General features: G+C 46.1%; 1 protein-coding gene across 1 annotated transcript in view; it reads right to left on the bottom strand.

Moving 5' to 3' along the window:
• The window catches only part of DNAH8 (dynein axonemal heavy chain 8), a 1,267,128-nt gene that overhangs the window by 514,521 nt on the left and 732,632 nt on the right, over window positions 1-19,975 (bottom strand). The window contains 1 exon segment of the mRNA XM_030199255.1: window positions 6,414-6,638. Within this exon segment, the coding sequence (XP_030055115.1) occupies window positions 6,414-6,638 (225 nt within the window).

Below are 19,975 nucleotides of genomic sequence, written 5' to 3'. Positions count from 1 at the left end.
CCAGAGTTTAATTACATGTTGAGTGAAGTAACATTTTCTCCGATTCGTTTTAGATTTACTACATTGTAGCTTCATCGCATGCCCCCTAGTCCTAGTATTTTTAGAAAGCGTGAACAGACGCTTCACATCTACCCATTCAACTCCACTCATTATTTTATAGACCTCTATCATATCTCCTCTCAGCCACCTTTTCTCCAAGCTGAAGAGCCCTAGCCGCTTTAGCCTTTCCTCATAGGGAAGTCGTCCCATCCCCTTTATCATTTTCGTCGCCCTTCTCTGCACCTTTTCTAATTCCACTATATCTTTTTTGAGATGCGGAGACCAGAACTGAACACAATATTCGAGGTGCGGTCGCACCGTGGAGCGATACAAAGGCATTATAACATCCTCATTTTTGTTTTCCATTCCTTTCCTAATAATACGTAACATTCTATTTGCTTTCTTAGCCGCAGGAGCACACTGAGCAGAAGGTTTCAATGCATCATCAACGACGACACCTAGATCCCTTTCTTGGTCTGTGACTCCTAACGTGGAACCTTGCATGACGTAGCTATAATTCGGGTTCCTCTTACCCACATGCATCACTTTGCACTTGCTCACATTAAACGTCATCTGCCATTTAGACGCCCAGTCTCCAAGTCTTGTAAGGTCCGCTTGAAATGTTTCACAATCCTCCCGCGATTTAATGACTTTGAATAACTTTGTGTCATCAGCAAATTTAATTACCTCACTAGTTACTCCCATCTTTAGGTCATTTATAAAGCAGCAGTCCCAGCACAGAGCCCTGGGGAACCCCACTAACTATCCTTCTCCATTGAGAATACTGACCATTTAACCCTACTCTCTGTTTTCTATCTTTTAACCAGTTTTTAATCCACAATAGAACACTAACTCCTATCCCATGACTCTCCAATTTCCTCTGAAGTCTTTCATGAGGTACTTTGTCAAATGCCTTCTGAAAATCTAGATACACAATATCAACTGGCTCCCCTTTATCCACATATTTGTTCACCCCTTCAAAGAAATGTAGTAGATTGGTGAGGCAAGATTTCCCTTCACTAAATCCATGTTGACTTTGTCTCATTAATCCATGCTTTTGAATATGCTCTGTAATTTTGTTCTTAATAATAGTCTCTACCATTTTGCCCGGCACCGACGTCAGACTCACCAGTCTGTAATTTCTCGGATCTCCTCTGGAACCTTTTTTAAAAATCGGCGTTACATTGGCCACCCTCTAATCTTCCGGTACCATGCTCGATTTTAAGGATAAATTACATATTTCTAACAAGCTCATTTTTCCATTCTATCAGTACTCTGGGATGAATACCATCCGGTCCAGGAGATTTGCTACTCTTCAGTTTGTAGAACTGCCCCATTACATCCTCCAGGTTTACAGAGAATTCATTAAATCATGCCTTCCTGGGAAACTTGCCCATGTGTATGCCCTCTTGTAGTTAGGCGTTATGGTACGTAGGTACTACCTTATAGAATAGCACTTAGACACCTTTGTGCACTCACTTTCAAATTTATAGTGCCTTCGATACGCTTAAGTGGCACATACCTCTAGGCGTCACTTTATAGAATTGTCCATTTGTATTAAATAGGCATAAAATATGTACCTTAATATTCCTTCTACAGACATTAAAGAAAGTTTTGCATTTACTAATCACAACAATATGGGATCACAAAATCAGTTCTGTTAAAACGATTGATAGTCATTTATCATTTGAAAACCATGCTAAAGTCATCAACAAAAGGATGTTTAACATAATATGGATTTTGAAACGAGTGAAATCATATCTTCCTTTGGACACCTTCCGGAACCTAGTACAATCCACTGTACTCACACACGCAGATTACTGCAACAGTGTTTTTTCAGGTTGTAAGTCCCTAACACTGAAAAAGTTCCAGACTTCCCAAAACACGGCAGCCAGACTTATTTTTGGCAAGTCAAGATTCGACAGTGCAACACCTCTTCGAGAGAAGCTTCACTGGCTCCCCATCAGAGAAAGAATTAATTTTAAAGTCCATACAATGATTTAGAAGATATTAAACAGAGAATCCCCCACCTACATGAATCACCTTATCGACCTCTCAACCAGGAACAGTTTGACGTCTTACCGTACTTACCTTAATCTGCACCTCCCCAGCTGCAAAGATATTAAGTACAAATCCTTCTACGCAGTCAATTTTTCCTTTTCAGGTAGCCAGCTTTGGAGTGCTTTACCAAGATCCATCCGTACAATCAACGGCCTTTTGCCCTTCAGAAAAGAACTGAAGACCCATCTCTTCAAGATAGCCTACCCTAACGATTCAACCTAACCAACGACTGACCACATGATTCTTATCGACGATTGTTATACATTGACCATATTTCTCATTATCCTTATTGCTATCCCATATCCATTCCTCTCCATCTTCCTGTGCCTACCTCCTAACGCTTATTTCCTTCTGCATCCAATTCCTCCTATGTTCAATTTACTTATCTGTTAACCCCATTAATATTGCGTTTACTACAAATTGTATATTCGTTTTTACGACTTTGTAATTCTTTATATTGTTACTATGTAAGCCGCATTGAGCCTGCCATGTGTGGGAAAGCGCAGGGTACAAATGTAATAAATAAATAAAATAAATAATACATAGAACCCAGCTGGGCCTAGATGCATGGCTCAGTGGCAGTGCTACGTATTGCCATTAGGAAGGTTTTGAGTTTAAGCTACAAAAATGGTATGGGATTTGCATTACAAAACTTATGAGGAGAGACTTGTTGACCTGAACATGTATACCCTGGAGGAAAGGAGAAACAGGGGTGATATGATACAGACATTCAAATATTTGAAAGGTATTAATCCACAAACAAACTTTTTCTGGAGATGGGAAGGCGGTAGAACTAGAGGACATGAAATGAGATTGAAGGGGGGCAGACTCAAGAAAAATGTCAGGAAGTATTTTTTCACGGAGAGAGTGGTGGATGCTTGGAATGCCCTCCCGCGGGAGGTGGTGGAGATGAAAACGGTAACGGAATTCAAACATGCGTGGGATAAACATAAAGGAATCCTGCTCGGAAGAAAGGGATCCCCAGAAGCTTAGCCAAGATTGGGAGGCAGAGCCGGTGGTGGGAGGCGGGGCTGGTGGTTGGGAGGCGAGGCTAGTGCTGGGCAGACTTATACGGTCTGTGCCCTGACAATGGCAGATACAAATCAAGGTAAGGTATACACAAAAAGTAGCACATGTGAAATTATCTTGTTGGGCAGACTGGATGGACCGTGAGCCCCAGAAGCTTAGCCAAGATTGGGAGGCAGAGCCGGTGGTGGGAGATGCAGCTGGTGGTTGGGAGGCGGGGCTAGTGCTGGGCAGACTTATACGGTCTGTGCCCTGACAATGGCAGATACAACTCAAGGTAAGGTATACACAAAAAGTAGCACATGTGAAATTATCTTGTTGGGTAGACTGGATGGACCGTGCAGGTCTTTTCTGCCGTCATCTACTACTACTATGTAATTACTAGCTCAAGGTTTGTGCTCCCCTGGTAATTTGGAGCTGGGAATGCTGAAGGGTCAGCACTCATAATCCTTGGGGGGGGAGGAAGGGAGTTATTTCTCAAAGTAGGTTGATGGAGAATATAAAATATACAAAAATTCTCCAGACGGTTGCAAAGGAAAGTTCATGGCATCAGATTCCTGTCCTGGTTCTAACTGGAAATGAACACAACCAAGATAAACTTGATCACAGCCAATAACAAAATGCAATATCATGCCTTCTTTTGTAGAATAGTTAGCTGATTAAACTGATGCCATTTACTAAAGTCAATGAACATTAATTATTAGTTGGTCTATCACCTAAAATGCATAGGGTTAAATATTCAGTAGGCAACAGTCAGTGTTTTTTTGGCCGCTGCTGGTGTTATGCCCAAATATTCAATGCCGGACCATGTCCTGGCACTGAATATCCAGTTATATGATGGCAGTTATCACTTTTCAGTTAAGTGCAATATTCACTACTTACCACATAAGTTAAACCAGACAGACAGGACTGTGTTTTATACAGTCCTATTTCTCCAGTTAACTTAGGCTTGTAAATTATTTAGATGGTTAAATAGCATATCGGTGCCTAACTGCCAATATTTAGTGGGAAATAACCGGTTATCTCCTGCTGAATATACCGTGCGATTTATCTGGATAGGCGCCAATATTCAGTGCCTAACCAAATAAGTTTAGCGGTCAAATAAGATCTTACCTTTAACTGCTAAAATGTTAACCAGATAGTGCTGAATATCGGCATAACCAGTTAACTTTTTAGCAGTTAAAAAAACCTTGGATATTTAATGCAATTCACAGGAAACAGCCTGGCATTGAATATCTGGGTTTTAATGTTGGTGGTGGACAGCAAAAGTGCTGCCCGCTGCCTGCTGAATATCATGCCCTATATTTTTTCATAGGTGGTATATCAAATAAAGTCTGACCTTGATCTTGACCTTATGCAGTTATGCTTACCATTATAAGTGATGAATCCATGCTCAGACCTCACATAAAATAGCCAGTTATTCCTTTCTGTGGGAGGGAGCCCAGAGGCTATCAGAATACAAGCTTCTGGGTTATTAAGGGTGGATACGGAGGTGGGGTGGAACGAGAATAGTGGGGGAGGAGTATGGGGGTAGGGGGTATAAGGATTGGGGGCAGGGAAGGGGGATCCTGGGGGGGGGGCAGGGGAGGTAGTGAGGTAAAGGTATATAAATACCAGGTTGTGGACGGTTATAGTTTGATATGTTCTGCAAATGATGTTCCTGGGTTGCGGGGTATATAATTTACTGGGTCTTGAATTGGTTGACCGGAAGGGGGGGAGCAAGGGGGGGAGTGGGGGATTTGGGGGGAAGGGGGAAAGATGGGGTAAAGGTTAAAACTTTGGTTGATGACGATTTGGCCATCTCTCCTACTGTCACCCCTCCCATCTGTCATATCCTCAACCTCTCTCTCTCCACTGCAACTGTCCCTGACACCTTCAAGCACGCCGTAGTCACACCACTCCTCAAAAAAACCATCACTAGATCCTGGAGTTCCCCAGGGATCTGTCCTTGGACCCCTTCTTTTTTCAAACTACACCTCTTCCCTGGGCTCATTGATCTCATCTCATGCTTTCTAGTATCATCTTTATGCTGATGACACCCAGCTGTATCTCTCCACAGCAGACATCACTGCGGAGACCGAGGCCAAAGTAACGGCCTGCTTATCCGACATTGCTGCCTGGATGTCCAACCGCCACCTGAAACTAAAAATGGCCAAGACCGAGTTTATCGTCTTTCCACCAAAACCCACTTCTCCTCTTCCTCCACTCTCTATCTCAGTCAATAACATCCTCCCTGTCTCATCTGCCCACAACCTCGAAGTCATCTTCGACTCCTCCCTCTCCTTCTCCGCACATATCCAGCAGATAGCCAAGACCTGTCGCTTCTTTCTCTTTAACATCAGCAAAATTCGCCCTTTCCTCTCTGAGCACACCACCCGGACTCTCATCCACTCTCTCATTACCTCTCGCCCTGACTACTGCAACGTACTCCTCTCGCTGGCCTCCCACTTAACCATCTATCCCCCCTTCAATCCGTTCAGAACTCTGCTGCACGTCTTATATTCCGCCTGGACCGATATGCACATATCACCCCTCTCCTCAGATCACTTCACTGGCTCCCGATCAGATACCGCATACAGCAAGTTTCTCCTTCTTACCTACAAATGCACTCAGTCTGCAGCCCCTCATTACCTCTCTACCCTCATCTCGCCTTACGTTCCCACCCGAAACCTCCGCTCACAGGACAAATCCCTGCTCTCAGTACCCTTCTCCACCACCACCAACTCCAGGCTCCGCCCTTTCTGCCTCGCCTCACCCTATGCTTGGAATAAACTTCCTGAGCCCTTACGCCAAGCCCCCTCCCTACCCATTTTCAAATCCTTGCTCAAAGCCCACCTCTTCAATGTTGCTTTCGGCACCTAACCTTTATACCTATTCAGGTAATCTAGAATGCCCCTATTTGACTGTATATTTGTCCTTTAGATTGTAAGCTCCTTGAGCAGGGACTGTCCTTCTATGTTAAACTATACAGCGCTGCGTAACCCTAGTAGCGCTTTAGAAATGTTAAGTAGTAGTAGTAGTTAGTGTCATTTTGATTGCCTTGCGAATGTTATATCCTTGTTTCTGTATTTGACTCAGGTTGTCATCAATAAAAAATTGTTGAAACATAAAAACGCCAGCTATAAGTTTGTTGGTTCTGATACTCAGTGGCACTATTTAAGTGCCGCTGCATATCAACCTCGCATAAGTGATTTAACCGGGTTAATTGCTTTGAATATTGACCCCATAATTTTTTAACATTAAAATCATTGAATTCTAATTTCCAGCATTTAAAATCAAACTATTACCAAATCATCAAAGATGTCTCGCTGATGTACATGAATGGTAACAAGCGTTTCAAACTTGATCCTCTCAACTTTAGTAAGGTCATGAGTTGTCTGGTTGATAAGGGTATTTAAAATATCCAAAAATTTTTTATTAGTTATTTGCATGACTTTCCTGTCATCTCTTGCATTTTGTAAGGCTTCTTCTGAATCACGTGTCCATAGCATCTGGATTCCCAGCAGTCCCACCTAAATGAATAAAGACAGATATATACATGAATGCACATACAAATATAGAATATAACCAGATCAGATCTGCATTTTCTTCAAGAAGCATAGAAAACGTATTAATAAACTATAGTCATCATAGTAAAAACCAAACATTTTTGATGGACCCACTTCTATTAATATCCACTACAGCAATAGAGTTAACGGCTAAATTACATCCTGGCTGATATTCAAAATGATTTAAGTGGGTAGAAGAGGCATTTACCCACTTAATCGCCTTTTGCCTCCTAACCCCTGATATTCAGTGGCACTAAAGCAGGCAGTCCTGCTGAATAATGCCTTTGCCGTTAAAAAAAAGGGCAGGTCATGGGCGGTACATGGGGCAGCATTAGGGAGGAGCCCAGGATTATGTGGGTACCAGCAATATTCAGTGCAGGCATCCACATAGCTAAGTGGCCTAATTTAGGACAGCTCAACAGTAGTCCTAAATTAGGCCACTTACCTATGCAGGTGCCAGCACTGAATATTGGCTGGCACTCACATAACTTTTTTTGCTTTAAAACACTCTCCTGATCCCCCTTCCAACTCCCTCTCAAAGCACCCTTCTACCTTCTACCCTCACCCCAGTCTGCCACCATGATCAAAGCCCCCTAACCCCACCCGGAATCTCCCCCCCCCCCCCGCCATCTAGGTAGGCCTCCCCAGTCCTACCTGATGCTCCATGGGGGTCGCTGGGGGCTTCCCTGAAAAAATGACTGCCTTAACCTCTTGTGGACGCTCAAGCAGAAGCGTAGCCAGGTTGAGGGCGCAGGGGGAGAGCAGAAAGCAGAGTGCCAATGGCACGTATTTTAAATGCAACAGATCGCACGAAAAATAGGCATTGGCACTTTTGGGAGTCTGTTTGGAGGAGCGGCCTCTCCCCTGGCGACCCACCTACCTACACCTCTGAGCTCACGATACTCCCATCACTGTACCAATTGCTCACCAATATAAGCCAATCATAATGTCTATTTCAATGTACATTAAATAATAGTTGACAGTAGTGTAAAATGTACTTATCTCAAGTTCATGGGGGAGCAGATATTCAGTCTTTGCTTAAAGCCCACACCTCTTCAATGCTGCATTCGGCACCTAACCCTTACCATTCAGTGAATCCAGACTGCCCCAATTTGAATGCCCCTATCGGACCGACCGTTTACTTGTCTATTAGATTGTAAGCTCTTTGAGCAGGGACTGTCTCTCTTTGTTAAATTGTACAGCGCTGCGTAACCCTAGTAGCGCTCTAGAAATGTTAAGTAGTAGTAGTAGTAGTAATGGTGCAGAGTACGGCAGCTAGTCCTCAGAAGTGTGGAGGGGCATTTTCGATATGTCTAAATGACAAAATAAAAATTACTGGAAAACGTTTAAAGATGAAAGTCCATAATGAAAGAGTTAGGGTCGGTGCCTGTCCCAATAGTGAGCCCTTGGGCCATCGTTGGCTGCGAACCCAGGAGGTAGGGGACTCCAAGGACGACAGAGAGAGACACCTTCACACCAGACTGGATACAGGATATCCAGCAGAAGAACCACAGCGATGAAGGCTGGGAATCAGGAGACAGAAACACAGGAACAGAGCTGTGGACTGGAACGCAGGAAGGAAGATGAAGACTGGAACTCAGAAACATCTGAAGACTGGATCTCAGGAACAGAGCTACGCACTGGAACTCAAGAACAGAGCTGCACACTGGAACTCAGGAACAGAGCTGCAGACTAGAACTCAGGAACAGCTGAAAACTGGAACTCAGGAACAAAGCTGGGGCCAAGCAACTCACAGCAGAAGAGCGAACATTGCGAAGGCAATGCATGAGTGTCCTATGGTTCCTTATAAGGGCCCTCACTGATGATGTCATGGTCCCTGTTCTTCTCCCACCTCAACTTTCAGTAGTGGATTAAGCCGTTGTGCATCTTGCAGATACAGTAGATTCTTGTGATCTGTAAATACAATAAAGGGGTACTTGGCTCCCTCCAGCAGGTGGTGCCATTCTTCCAGTCCCAGTTTTATAGCCAAGAACTCCTGGTCTCCAAATGCATAATTCCTTTCAGCGGATGAAAGCTTCCTGGAGAAGTAGGCACAAGGGAGCAGTCTACCTCTGGCATTGCCTGAGAAATGATGGTGCCAGCTCTTATGGACAAGGCATTGACCTCAATGTAGAAGCACCTGTCAGGATGGATGGTGTAGAATGGGGGCAGTGGTGAGGGCCTGTTTCAGATGGTTGAAAACAGCTACCATCTCAGTTGGCCAGTTGTGAGCGTTCCCTTCTTTCCAAGTAAGAGCCATCAGGGGTGCGACTATGGAGGAGTAATTTAGAATGAATTGCCAGCAGTAGTTGGCAAATCCTAAAAATATCTAAAGTGCTCAGCACCCTTAGGGTCGGGACCAATTGAGGATTGCAGAGAGCTTAGCCGGGTCCATGCACAGCCCCTGGTCTGAAATGATGTACACTAGGAAGAGTAATTCTGTATGCTCAAAAACACACTTCTCCAACTTGGCGTACAGCTTGTTGTGACGCAGGCATTCAAGGACCACCTTGACATGCTGATGGTGTAGGTCCAGTGAACGTGAGAAGATCAGGATGTCATCGAGATAGACATTAACACATTTGTAAAACAGGTCCGGGAAGATATCATTAACAAAATTCTGGAAGACAGCAGGGGCATTAGCCAGTCAGAAGGGCATGATGAGATATTCATAGTGGCTATCTCTGGTATTCAATGCTGTCTTCCACTCATCGCCCGCCTGGAAACAAATTAAATTATAAGCCCTTCGAGATCCAGTGTGGTAAAGATCCGGGCCCCCTGGAGGCGATCAAACAATTCCGACATGAGAGGATGGGGGTATTTGTTCTTGACGGTAATCATGTTCACACCCTTGTAGTCAATGTATGAATGGAGTCCGCAATCCTTCTTGCTCACAAAGAAGAACCCCGCTCCAGCAGGCGATGTGGACGGACAAATAAACCCCCTCTCCAGATTACTCTTAATGTAAGCCAACATAGCTCCAGTCTCAGGGCGAGAGAGAGGAGAGACCCTTCCTGGGAAAAAGCAAGTTTATGGGGAACTCATAGTTCCGATACAAAGGAAAAGTTTAGAACATAAGTGTTATCATACTGGGACAGACCGAAGATCCCGCATCCTGTTTCCAACAGTGGCCAATCCAGGTTGCACGTACCTGGCAAGATCCCACAACAGTACAGTACATTTTATGCTGCTTATCCAGTGGTGTGCTGGAGCCGGCTCGCAAGAGCCGCTTGTTAAATTTACTGGCATCTTGCGAGCCGGTTGTTGGCCAGTGCGAGCCGGTTCGCCTCTGCTCCCCCACTGCCCCGGTCGTCCATCATCCGTCTTCCTCTGCTCCCCGACAGACCTGGTTTCCTTCCTGCGCCGCTACTTGCCTTTAAAAATTTTATTTTCCTTCGAGGCGCTCCGGCGTTGAAGCGAAGGCAGCAGGCTTAGCTCGGTTTCAGCCTTCCGTTCCCTTCCCTCGCATCATGGCTCCGCCCTCTTCTGACATATTTCCTGTTTGCGCGAGGGCAGAGCCATGATGCGAGGGAAGGGAACGGAAGGCTGAAACCGAGCTAAGCCTGCTGCCTTCGCTTCAACGTCGGCGCACCTCGAAGGAAAACAAAATTTTTAAAGGCAAGCAGCGGCGCAGGAAGGAAACCAGGTCTGTCGGGGAGCAGAGGGAAGACGGATGATGGACGGCTGGAAGAAGGCAGATGGAGGGGAGGAGGGCAGGGGGGAGACGAGGGTTGCTGGACATGGGTGGATCATGGAGGGGATGGCAGGGGGAGAGGAGGGTTGCTGGACATGGGTGGATGGAGGACAGGGGAGGGTTGCTGGACATGGGTGGATGGAGGGGAGAGGAGGGTTTCTGGACATGGGTGGATGCAGTGGAGGGGGAAGAGGAGGGTCGCTGGACATGGGTGGATGGAGCATGGAGGGCAGGGAGGAGAGAAGGGTTGCTGGACATGGTAGATGGAGGGCAGGGGAGAGGAGGGTTGCTGGGCATGGGTGGATGGAGGGCAGAGGAGAGGAGGGTTGCTGGACATGGGTGGATGCAGGGCAGGGGGAGAGGAGGGTTGCTGGACATGGGTGGATGGATGGCAGGGGGAGAGGAGAGTTGCTGGACACGGGTGGATGGAGGAGAGAGGAGGGTTGCTGGACATGGGTAGATGGAGGGGACAGGAGGGTTGCTGGACATGGGAGGATGGAGGGGAGAGGAGGGTTGCTGGATATGGTTGCATGGAGAGCAGGGGAGAGGAGGGTTGCTGCTGGACATGGGTGCGTGGAGGGCAGGGCAGGGGGGAGAATCGGATACTGGGCCGGCATGATCAGAAAAACAAAGTCACCAGTCAACAAAGGTAGAAAAAATCATTTTATTTTCATTATAGTGTTTGGAATATGTCCACTTTGAGAATCAGGTGCTCAACATTAAAAGTTTATTTTTATTTACTTATTTATGGCATTTTATCCCACATTAAACATGAATTAGATTGCCCCCCCCAGGCTCTCTCACTGGCTATAACCAGCTGTGCAATTTTGGGGGGGGGGCGCAGAGGTGGACGGGGAGGGGCGCAGAGGTGAACAGGGGGGGGGGCGCAGAGGTGGACCGGGGAGAGAGCCTGTTGTTAAACATTTACCAGCACACCACTGTGCTTATCCTACAATTAAGCTGTGGACTTTCCCAAGTCCATCTTAATAATGGCATATGGACTTTTCTTTTAGGAAGTTATCCAAACCTTTTTAAAACCTCTACGTTAACTGCTTTTGCCACATTCTCTGGTAACAAATTCCAGAGCTTAATTACACGTTAAGTGAAGAAATATTTTTTCCAATTTGATTTAAATTTACTAATTTGTGCTTCTTTGCGTATCCTCTAGTCCTACTATTTTTGGAAAGAGTAAAGAAGCAATTCATGTCTACCCGTTGAACTCCACTCATTATTTTATAGACCTCTATCATGTCTCCCCCTCAGCCATCTTTTCTCCAAGCTGAAGAGCCCTAGCCACTTAAGCCTTTCCTCATAGGGAAGTTGTCCCATTCCCTTTATCATTTTTGTCACCCTTCTCTGTACCTTTTCTAATTCCACTATATCTTTTTTATTATGTTGCCATAAAGTAACCACTCTAATTATTTTAATTAACTTATATGATTTTATTATATGTGTATAGCAAATCCTTTCTGTACATACATTTTCACCATGAATTATCAATTCTTATTTTCCTCTAATCACACCTACATTCATACTGTTCAATCATACCATAACATACATATGATTGAACAGTATGAATGTAGGTGTGATTAGGTAAACTAAGAATTGATAATTCATGGTGAAATTTTATGTACAGAAAGGATTTGCTATACGCACATAATAAAATTATATAAGTTAATTATAATAATTAGAGTGGTTACTTCATGGCAACATAGTTAAGATATTGTGTAACCTCTGAATAAGTGAGAGAGCTCAGTATTAGGCATACTATATCTTTTTTGAGATGTGGTCAGTAGAATTGCACACAGTATTCAAGGTGTGGTCGTATCATGGAGCGATACAAAGACATCATAACATTCTCATTTTTGTTTTCCATTCCTTTCCCAATAATACCTAACATTCTATTTGCTTTCTTAGGCGCAGCTGACACTGAGCTGTGATGATACCTAGATCCCTTTTCCTGGCAAGTGACTCCTAATGTGGAACCTTACATCACGTATCTATAGATCGAGTTCCTCTTTCCCACATGCATCACTTTGCACTTGCTCACATTATACATCATCTGCCATTTGGATGCTCAGTCTCATAAGGTCCTCTTGTAATTTTTCACAAACCTCTTGCAATTTAACAACTTTGAATAACTTTGTATTGTCAATAAATTTAATTATCTCAATAATTACTCCCATCTCTAGTTCATTTATAAATTACCTTAAAAAGCAATGGTTCCAGCACAGACCCCTGTGGAACCCCACAATCTACCCTTCTCCATTGAGAATACTGACCATTTAACCCTACTCTCTGTTTTCTATCTTTTGACCAGTTTTTAATCCACAATAGAACACTACCTCCTATCCAATGACTCTCCAATTATCTCTTTCATGAGTTACTTTGTCAAATGCCTTTTGAAAATCTAGATACACAATATCAACCGGCTCACCTTTATCCACATGTTTGTTCACCCCTTCAAAGAAATGTAATAGATTGGTGAGGCAAGATTTTCCTTCACTAAATCAATGTTGGCTTTGTCTCATTAATCCATGCTTTTGAATATGCTCTGTAATTTTGTTCTTTATAATAGTCTCTACCATTTTGCCCGGCACTGATGTCAGACTCACCGGTCTATAATTTCCTGGATCTCCTCTGGAACCTTTTTAAAAAATTGGTGTTACATTGGCCACCCTCCAATCTTACAGTACCACGCTCAATTTTAAGGATAAAAAAGTGGAGTGGCCTAGTGGTTAGGGTGGTGGACATTGGTCCTGGGGAACTGAGGAACTGAGTTCAATTCCCACTTCAGGCACAGGCAGCTCCTTGTGACTCTGGGCAAGTCACTTAACCCTCCATTGCCCCATGTAAGCCGCATTGAGCCTGCCATGAGTGGGAGAGTGCGGGGTACAAATGTAACAAAAAAAAATAATATATTACTAACAATAGTTCCACAAGTTCATTTGTCAGTTCTATCAGTTCTCTGGGATGAATACCATCCGGTCCAAGTAATTTTCTACTCCTCAATTTGTCAAACTGCGCTATTACATCTTCTAGGTTTACAGAGATTTGATACAGTTTCTCTGACTCATCAGCACTGAATACCATTTCAGGCATCAGTATCTCTCCCAAATCTTCCTCGGTGAAGACTGAAGCAAAGAGTTCACTCTCTCCTCTGCAGCTTTGTTTTCCCTGAGTGGTCCTTTTACCCCTCGGCAGGGGTGTGTTGGTAAAGTTTTAACAACAGGCTCTTTCTCCGGACGTAGCCAGCTCTGCAGTTGGAAGGGCCAGGGGCTGCCGGGAGGGGGGGGGGGAGCAACACTTGCCTCTCTCTCCTCCCTCCCTTCGTGCGGCACACTAGGCATACCTTTGCTGGCAGCCAATAAATGGACTGCCACCACTCCCAACGTCTTGCTCTGAGCAGCATGCTGGAACTTCTCTCATATGCTCGAGAAGTCCCAGCCTGCTGCCCAGAACTGGAAACAAGGCACGGGGAGCAGCAGTAGTCTATTTACTTGGCTGGCAGGGCTCAGCATCCCCACCAGCAAAGTAAAAGAGAATTCAGCAGGGGGCCCAAGCCCACATTTTGGGAGCCAGTTGTTAAGGTAGCCATGGAGGGCCCTACTTTAACAACCGGCTCTTGCGAGCCTGTGAGAGCCTGCTCCAGCACACCACTGCCCCTCGGTCATCTAGCGGTCCAACTGATTATTTTGCCGGCTTCCTGCTTCTAATATACCTAAAAAGGTTTTTACTATGTGCTTTTGCCTCCAACGCAATCTTTTTTCAAAGTCTCTCTTTGCCTTCCTTATCAGTGCTTTGCCATTCCTTATGCTATTTCTTATTATTTTCAGTTCAGTTTCTGCTTGTTGTTTGGAGAATACATCAGTAAATTTTTGGTAGGCCCAGGGAATGTTCTCCTTGGGTTCCAAAGTACTGGTGGCTATCGGCAAGACAGGAGTGACAGATCCCACACAGCGGTGAAAACAATATTGGCCCCACAAACTCACCTTGGTCCCAATCGATACAGGGGTTATGCCTTTGCAGCCAAGAAAGACCCAGGATGATAGGATTCACTGCCGACTGGAGAAGAAAGAGAGAAATAACCTCTGTATGGAGTACCCCAATTTGTAGAGAAAGGGGAACTGTTTTGACCCTTATAGTCCTTGAACGTTCCTATATACAGAGTGCACAGAGATGGGTTGGGGAAGCTCCTGCGTGGGAACGTGACAGTGGTGAACTAGGGCCTCATCAATGAAGCTGTCTCCAGCCCCTAAGTCAATGCATGCTTCTGAAAACCAGCAACTGAGTGTGGAGAAGACGTCTAGATGAACCTAATCCTGCTTCCCCAGCCAGAACTAGGCTTGAAGGTTTCCAGACTTCTTTGGGCGATGGCAGGTGTGGTGACTCTTTTCCCCGTGTTAAAAGCACAGGTCCAGGGCCCATCTCCACTGCTTTCCCTGGTCCGATAGGCCCAGTCAGTTGCATGGACACCTCCGTTCTGGCCACCACTGAGCTCTTCGCAGAGGGAGATGAGGCTCTGTGCTGGAAATTAGGTCCTGGGTGAGGGAAGCTCTGGTCATTTTGGCGTTCCTGGGCTCGCTTGCGGAAAAGTACAACCACTTGACTGCACAAAGATATCAGGTCATCGAGGTTTGAAGGGAGTCTCACCCTGCCAGCTCATCCTTAATCCAGCAGGACAGCCCCTGACAGAACATGGCAACCAGGCTCTTGTTATTCCATTCTAATTCGGATGCTAAGGTCCGAAGACAGATAGCATAGTTGCCCAAAGTCTGTGGTCCTTGTTGTAAGTTCAATAGTTCTGCGGCTGCAGAAGATGCTTTTCCAGGTTCCTCAAACGTTCTTCAGAATTGACGCAAAAACACCGCCAGACTGTTCAACATAGGGTCATTCCTCTCCCAGATAGGTGAAGCCCAAGCGAGGGCCGGGCCCATGAGCAGCAAGATGAGACAGACCACTTTGGCTCTATCCGTAACAAAGTCTCTAGCTTGTATTTCAAATATGATTTGGCATTGATTCAATAAACCCAGGCAAGACTTAGGATTGCCACTGAATTGAGGCAAATCCCAGTGACACTGGGGGTGGTGGCCGGGCCTAGGGCCGGGTTTCCAAAAAATGGTGCTGCCGCTGCTTGAGGAGCTCCCGGATTCTGGAAAGTGTCCATGAACTGGGTCAAGGTTTGTACTACCCCTTACAGCTGTTGGAGTTGGAGGGCAAATTGCTTCAGAAACTGCAGGGCTCATGGCCTTTGCAAACTACTAGGGTTCTGGGTGTCTGTCCCAATACTGAGCCCTTGGACTGCCATGGGCTGTAAACCCAGGAAGTAGGGGACTCCAAGGATGGCAGACAGAGACACCTCCGGACCGGACTGGATACAGGATATCCAACAGAAGAACCACAAAGGTGAAGGCTGGGAATCAGGAGACTGGAACTGAGGAACAGAGCTATGCACTGGAACTCAGGAACACAGCAGCGGACTGGAACTCAGAACGGAGCTGCGGACTGGTATGCAGGAATAGAGCTGTGGACTGGAACTCAGGAACAGCGCTGCACAGAGGAATAGCTGCGCACTGGAACTCAGGAACAGAGCTGCACACTGGAATTCAGGAACAGAGCTGCAAACTGGAACTCAGGAACAGAGCTGCAAACTGGAACTCAGAAACAGAGCTGAAGACTGGAACTCAGAAACAGAGCTGCAAACTGGAACTCAGAAACAGAGCTGAAGACTGGAACTCAGGAACAGCTGAAAACTGGAATTCAGTAACAGCGCTGGAACCAAGTACTCAAAGCAAAAGAGTGAATGTTGCAGAGGCAATGCATGAGAGTCCCATGGTTCCTTATAAGGACCCTTACTGATGATGTCATGGTCTCTGGTGCCCAGGAATGAGGCTTGAACTGCACTGAAAAAGCAGCAGGGCACCAGGAAGAGGCTAGACTGCTGAAACACCAGAGTTACGCTTGAATAGTCCCTGGGATGAGGCTAGAATGCAGGCATCAGTGTGAGACTTCGATCACAGGGAACAGGCAGCAGAGGTAACAGTGTAGACAGGAGGCAGTCCAGAAAGATGCGGAGCATGACCACTGGGAGGAAAGTTGAGTCTGGATGCGGGGCATGGCCACAGCCGTGACAGGAAGAAATAAATAAACATATTCCAATATTCAAAAACACACAAAACATGTTTAGAAAGAGGACGCACTGCAAATGTCAAAGATGTTTTGAGATATATGTGTCCTCCAATCGGAAATACACTACACAAAATGTGCAATGGCAGTACTTGTCCCAGCATCGCGAATGTCCATGGCAATGGCAGCACATTCCTCCTATGTGCAAAACGTGCATATTTACCTCTTGCATGTGATGGAACATTCATCAGTGAAGCCAGTTATGTCTCTTCGTAGAGAGCCTAACTATACTGTGCCAGAGACAGAGCTCCTAGTCCTCTTGTGCCTGACAGATGTTTTTTTTTTTTGTTACATTTGTACCCCGCTCTCCCACTCATGGCAGGCTCAATGCAGCTTACATGGGGCAATGGAGGGTTAAGTGACTTGCCCAGAGTCACAAGGAGCTGCCTGTGCCTGAAGTGGGAATTGAACTCAGTTCCTCAGTTCCCCAGGACCAAAGTTCACAACCCTAACCACTAGGCCACTCCTCCACCAAGCGCCACCACCAACTGCCACCCCACAGGGGCCTGAAGATCCATTAGAAGCAGCCTGGAAAGGTGAGTGTGAAGCAGTGCCCCCCCCCCCCCCCCCCACGATTACAGCAGAACTCATGTGCAAGCACCATACATAGGTAGGGTCACATATAGCGAGTTCCCTTTCTTGATGCAATACATGTTATTGAAAGTTTCCAAAGAATGAATAAAAAACATAGGTATCATCAGAATGACCAGAATATCCAATGAGAAGTAATTATGGGGCCCCCTCCACTAACCCTTCAATGCAGAAATAAGGGGCTGTCCATCCCCACTTCCCAGCAACAGTGAACATGCTCCTCAGAAAGACACCATGCCACCCTCTGCCCTATGGCAACCTGTGCCAGTGTACTGCATACCCAACCCCTCAGCCCCTCCCCCATCTGTCTGTAGCCATCTGTCACAGGCTATGTAAGGAATATTGCACAACATGTCATAAAAACAGTAATGTATGTGATGCCAAGAAGGCCCATCACCTGAACCCTGTTTCCACCAATGTTTGCTTTGTAAGAGATTTGGCATACACAGGGATATTGAAGCCATTATGGTAAGATATGGTGGGAAGATCCAGGCCTCATCTGGCACATGAGGGAGCGCATCAGGGCCTGACATAAATACCACTGACATTGCACTCTTATAACAACACTGTCCTGGATCAAGGACCGAGTATGCAGCTACACCCATTACGGTGTACCCACAACCTCCATATCCACTAGAATGTGTTGCAGCCAAATGCAAACCTATGAGATGACATGAAAAGGAAGGGGGGAAAGGGGAAGAGATGTTGGATAGCACCCTTCAGTGACCAAAACAAGAGTGTCCAGCATGTCACACACAGCTACCTAGCTCATTGTAGCAGATATAGCAGAATAAATAAGACAGTAACCAGAAAGATCCATAGTGGGAATCAAACGCAAGTCTTCTGATCTGACAGCCCACAGCCCTAACCCCTATACCATACAACTATCTGCCAAAGAAATGTGCAAGAACAACAGTACAGTGACCACAGAGGGTAGTAAGAGCAGAAGTTGCCACCCAAATGGATGGCCTGTCATGGGCCAGACCCCTCATTGATTGTATATAGCATTGTGAGGTCCAATGTTAGGTATGGTACCCTGTGAAACATCCTTCAAAGCCCAAACTGGGGGGCCCTTCAAAACTCCACATGATAATGGCACACAAACCCCTTTTTAGGGAAACTTTCACTTATGTGTACCCACCCACCCCCCCCCCCCCCCCCCCCGCTCACCCCCAAGAGCATGCCCATGAGTTATAGGGTGATGTGCAGCCCTGGCATCTGTGAGGGCCCCAAGCCAACTAGCCTGATTACACCACACATAGATGCCCTCGAACCTAGATTTACCACCTTGCAGTATGCATTTCTCGGAGGGGGGGGGGTACAGCAGAGGTGGCCAGAAGGATGGGAGAATCAAACAGGGTCCCCTGCCATCTCCCAACCTGCTGTAAACCACATAGACATGGGGACACACACACACCCACATCCCTGAAAAGAGCTATAACAATGGCCTTAGCCACGCAACAGCACAGAGGCATACTAACTCTGTCAGTGCGTGGTCACCCAGGGCTCTCCAGCACAGCGAGGACCCAGCTTGCATGCCTGTAGGGTGACAGCCTTCTCAGTGGGCAAACAGATATCACAGCAATAGCTCCAGGGTTCCCTGCTATGTCATTTCATTGGTGGAACAGATCAGAGATGTTCCCTGGGTAACAACCAGCTGCCCGTCCCTGCTTACCGAGAATCAGCTGAACCACTATGCTAGGATCACCATATTTGTGGAGACTAAAAGGAGGACACACAAAAAAAGCCGCCTCTGCCCCACCCCCGGACCCGCCGCTCCACACCCTGCCTTACAGTTACCTTGACCCACCAAGAAAGCCAGATTCTACAAGCAGCAAAAATACTGGTAGAAGTAACAAATGCAAATTATTCCATAAAGCGAAGATACTTACCTGTAGCAGGTATTCTCCGAGGACAGCAGGCTTCATATTCTCACAAGTGGGTGACACCGATGTGCGTCGCCTGGTCCAGCATCAGCTTTGTGGAGCACGAACCGCACTCCACTGCGCATGCACGAGTCCCTTCCTCCCCATTGCGCGAACGCGGTCTCAGTTAAATATTAAAGCAAAAAACTTAACATAAAAATAACCAAGGAGACAACTCCAAGGGGAGGTGGGTGGGATTGTGAGAATATGAAGCCTGCTGTCCTCAGAGAATACCTGTTACAGGTAAGTATCTTTGCTTTCTCCAAGGACAAGCAGGCTTCTATCTTACCACGTGGGGAATCCCTAGCATCTAGGCTCACCCAAAACAATAAACATTGGTTAATTAGACCTCGCAATGGTGAGGACATAATATACATTAACATGAAACTATATACAATCTGAATGAGGGTGTAGCCTGGAATAGAATAAAATGGGCCTAGGAGGGTGGAGTTGGATTCTAGACCCTAAACAGGTTCTGCAACACTGACTGCCCGAACCAACTGTAGCGTCGGGTATCCTGCTCAAAACAGTAGTGTGATGTGAATATGGACTGAAGACCACGTTGCAGCCTTGCAAATCTCTTCAATGGAGGCTGACCTCAAGTGGGCTACCGACATGGCCATGGCTCTGACATTATTAGCTGTGACTTGGCCCTCTAGGGCCAGCTCAGCCTGGGCATAAGTGAAGGAAATGCAATCTGCCAGCCAAATTTAAATGGTGCATTTCTTGATTGCGACCCCCATCCTGTTGAAATGGAAAGAAACAAAAAGCTGGACGGACTGTCTGTGCGGCCTTGTCCGCTCCGTGTATTAGACTAATGCTCTCTTGCAATCCAAGGTGTGCAAGATGCTTTCACCAGGATGGGCATGAGGTGGTGGAAAGAATGTTGGCAAGACAATCGACTG

Source organism: Microcaecilia unicolor, chromosome 3 (assembly GCF_901765095.1).
Source record: "Microcaecilia unicolor chromosome 3, aMicUni1.1, whole genome shotgun sequence".
Lineage (NCBI taxonomy): Eukaryota > Metazoa > Chordata > Amphibia > Gymnophiona > Siphonopidae > Microcaecilia > Microcaecilia unicolor.
This window is presented reverse-complemented; position numbering and strand designations above follow the sequence as displayed.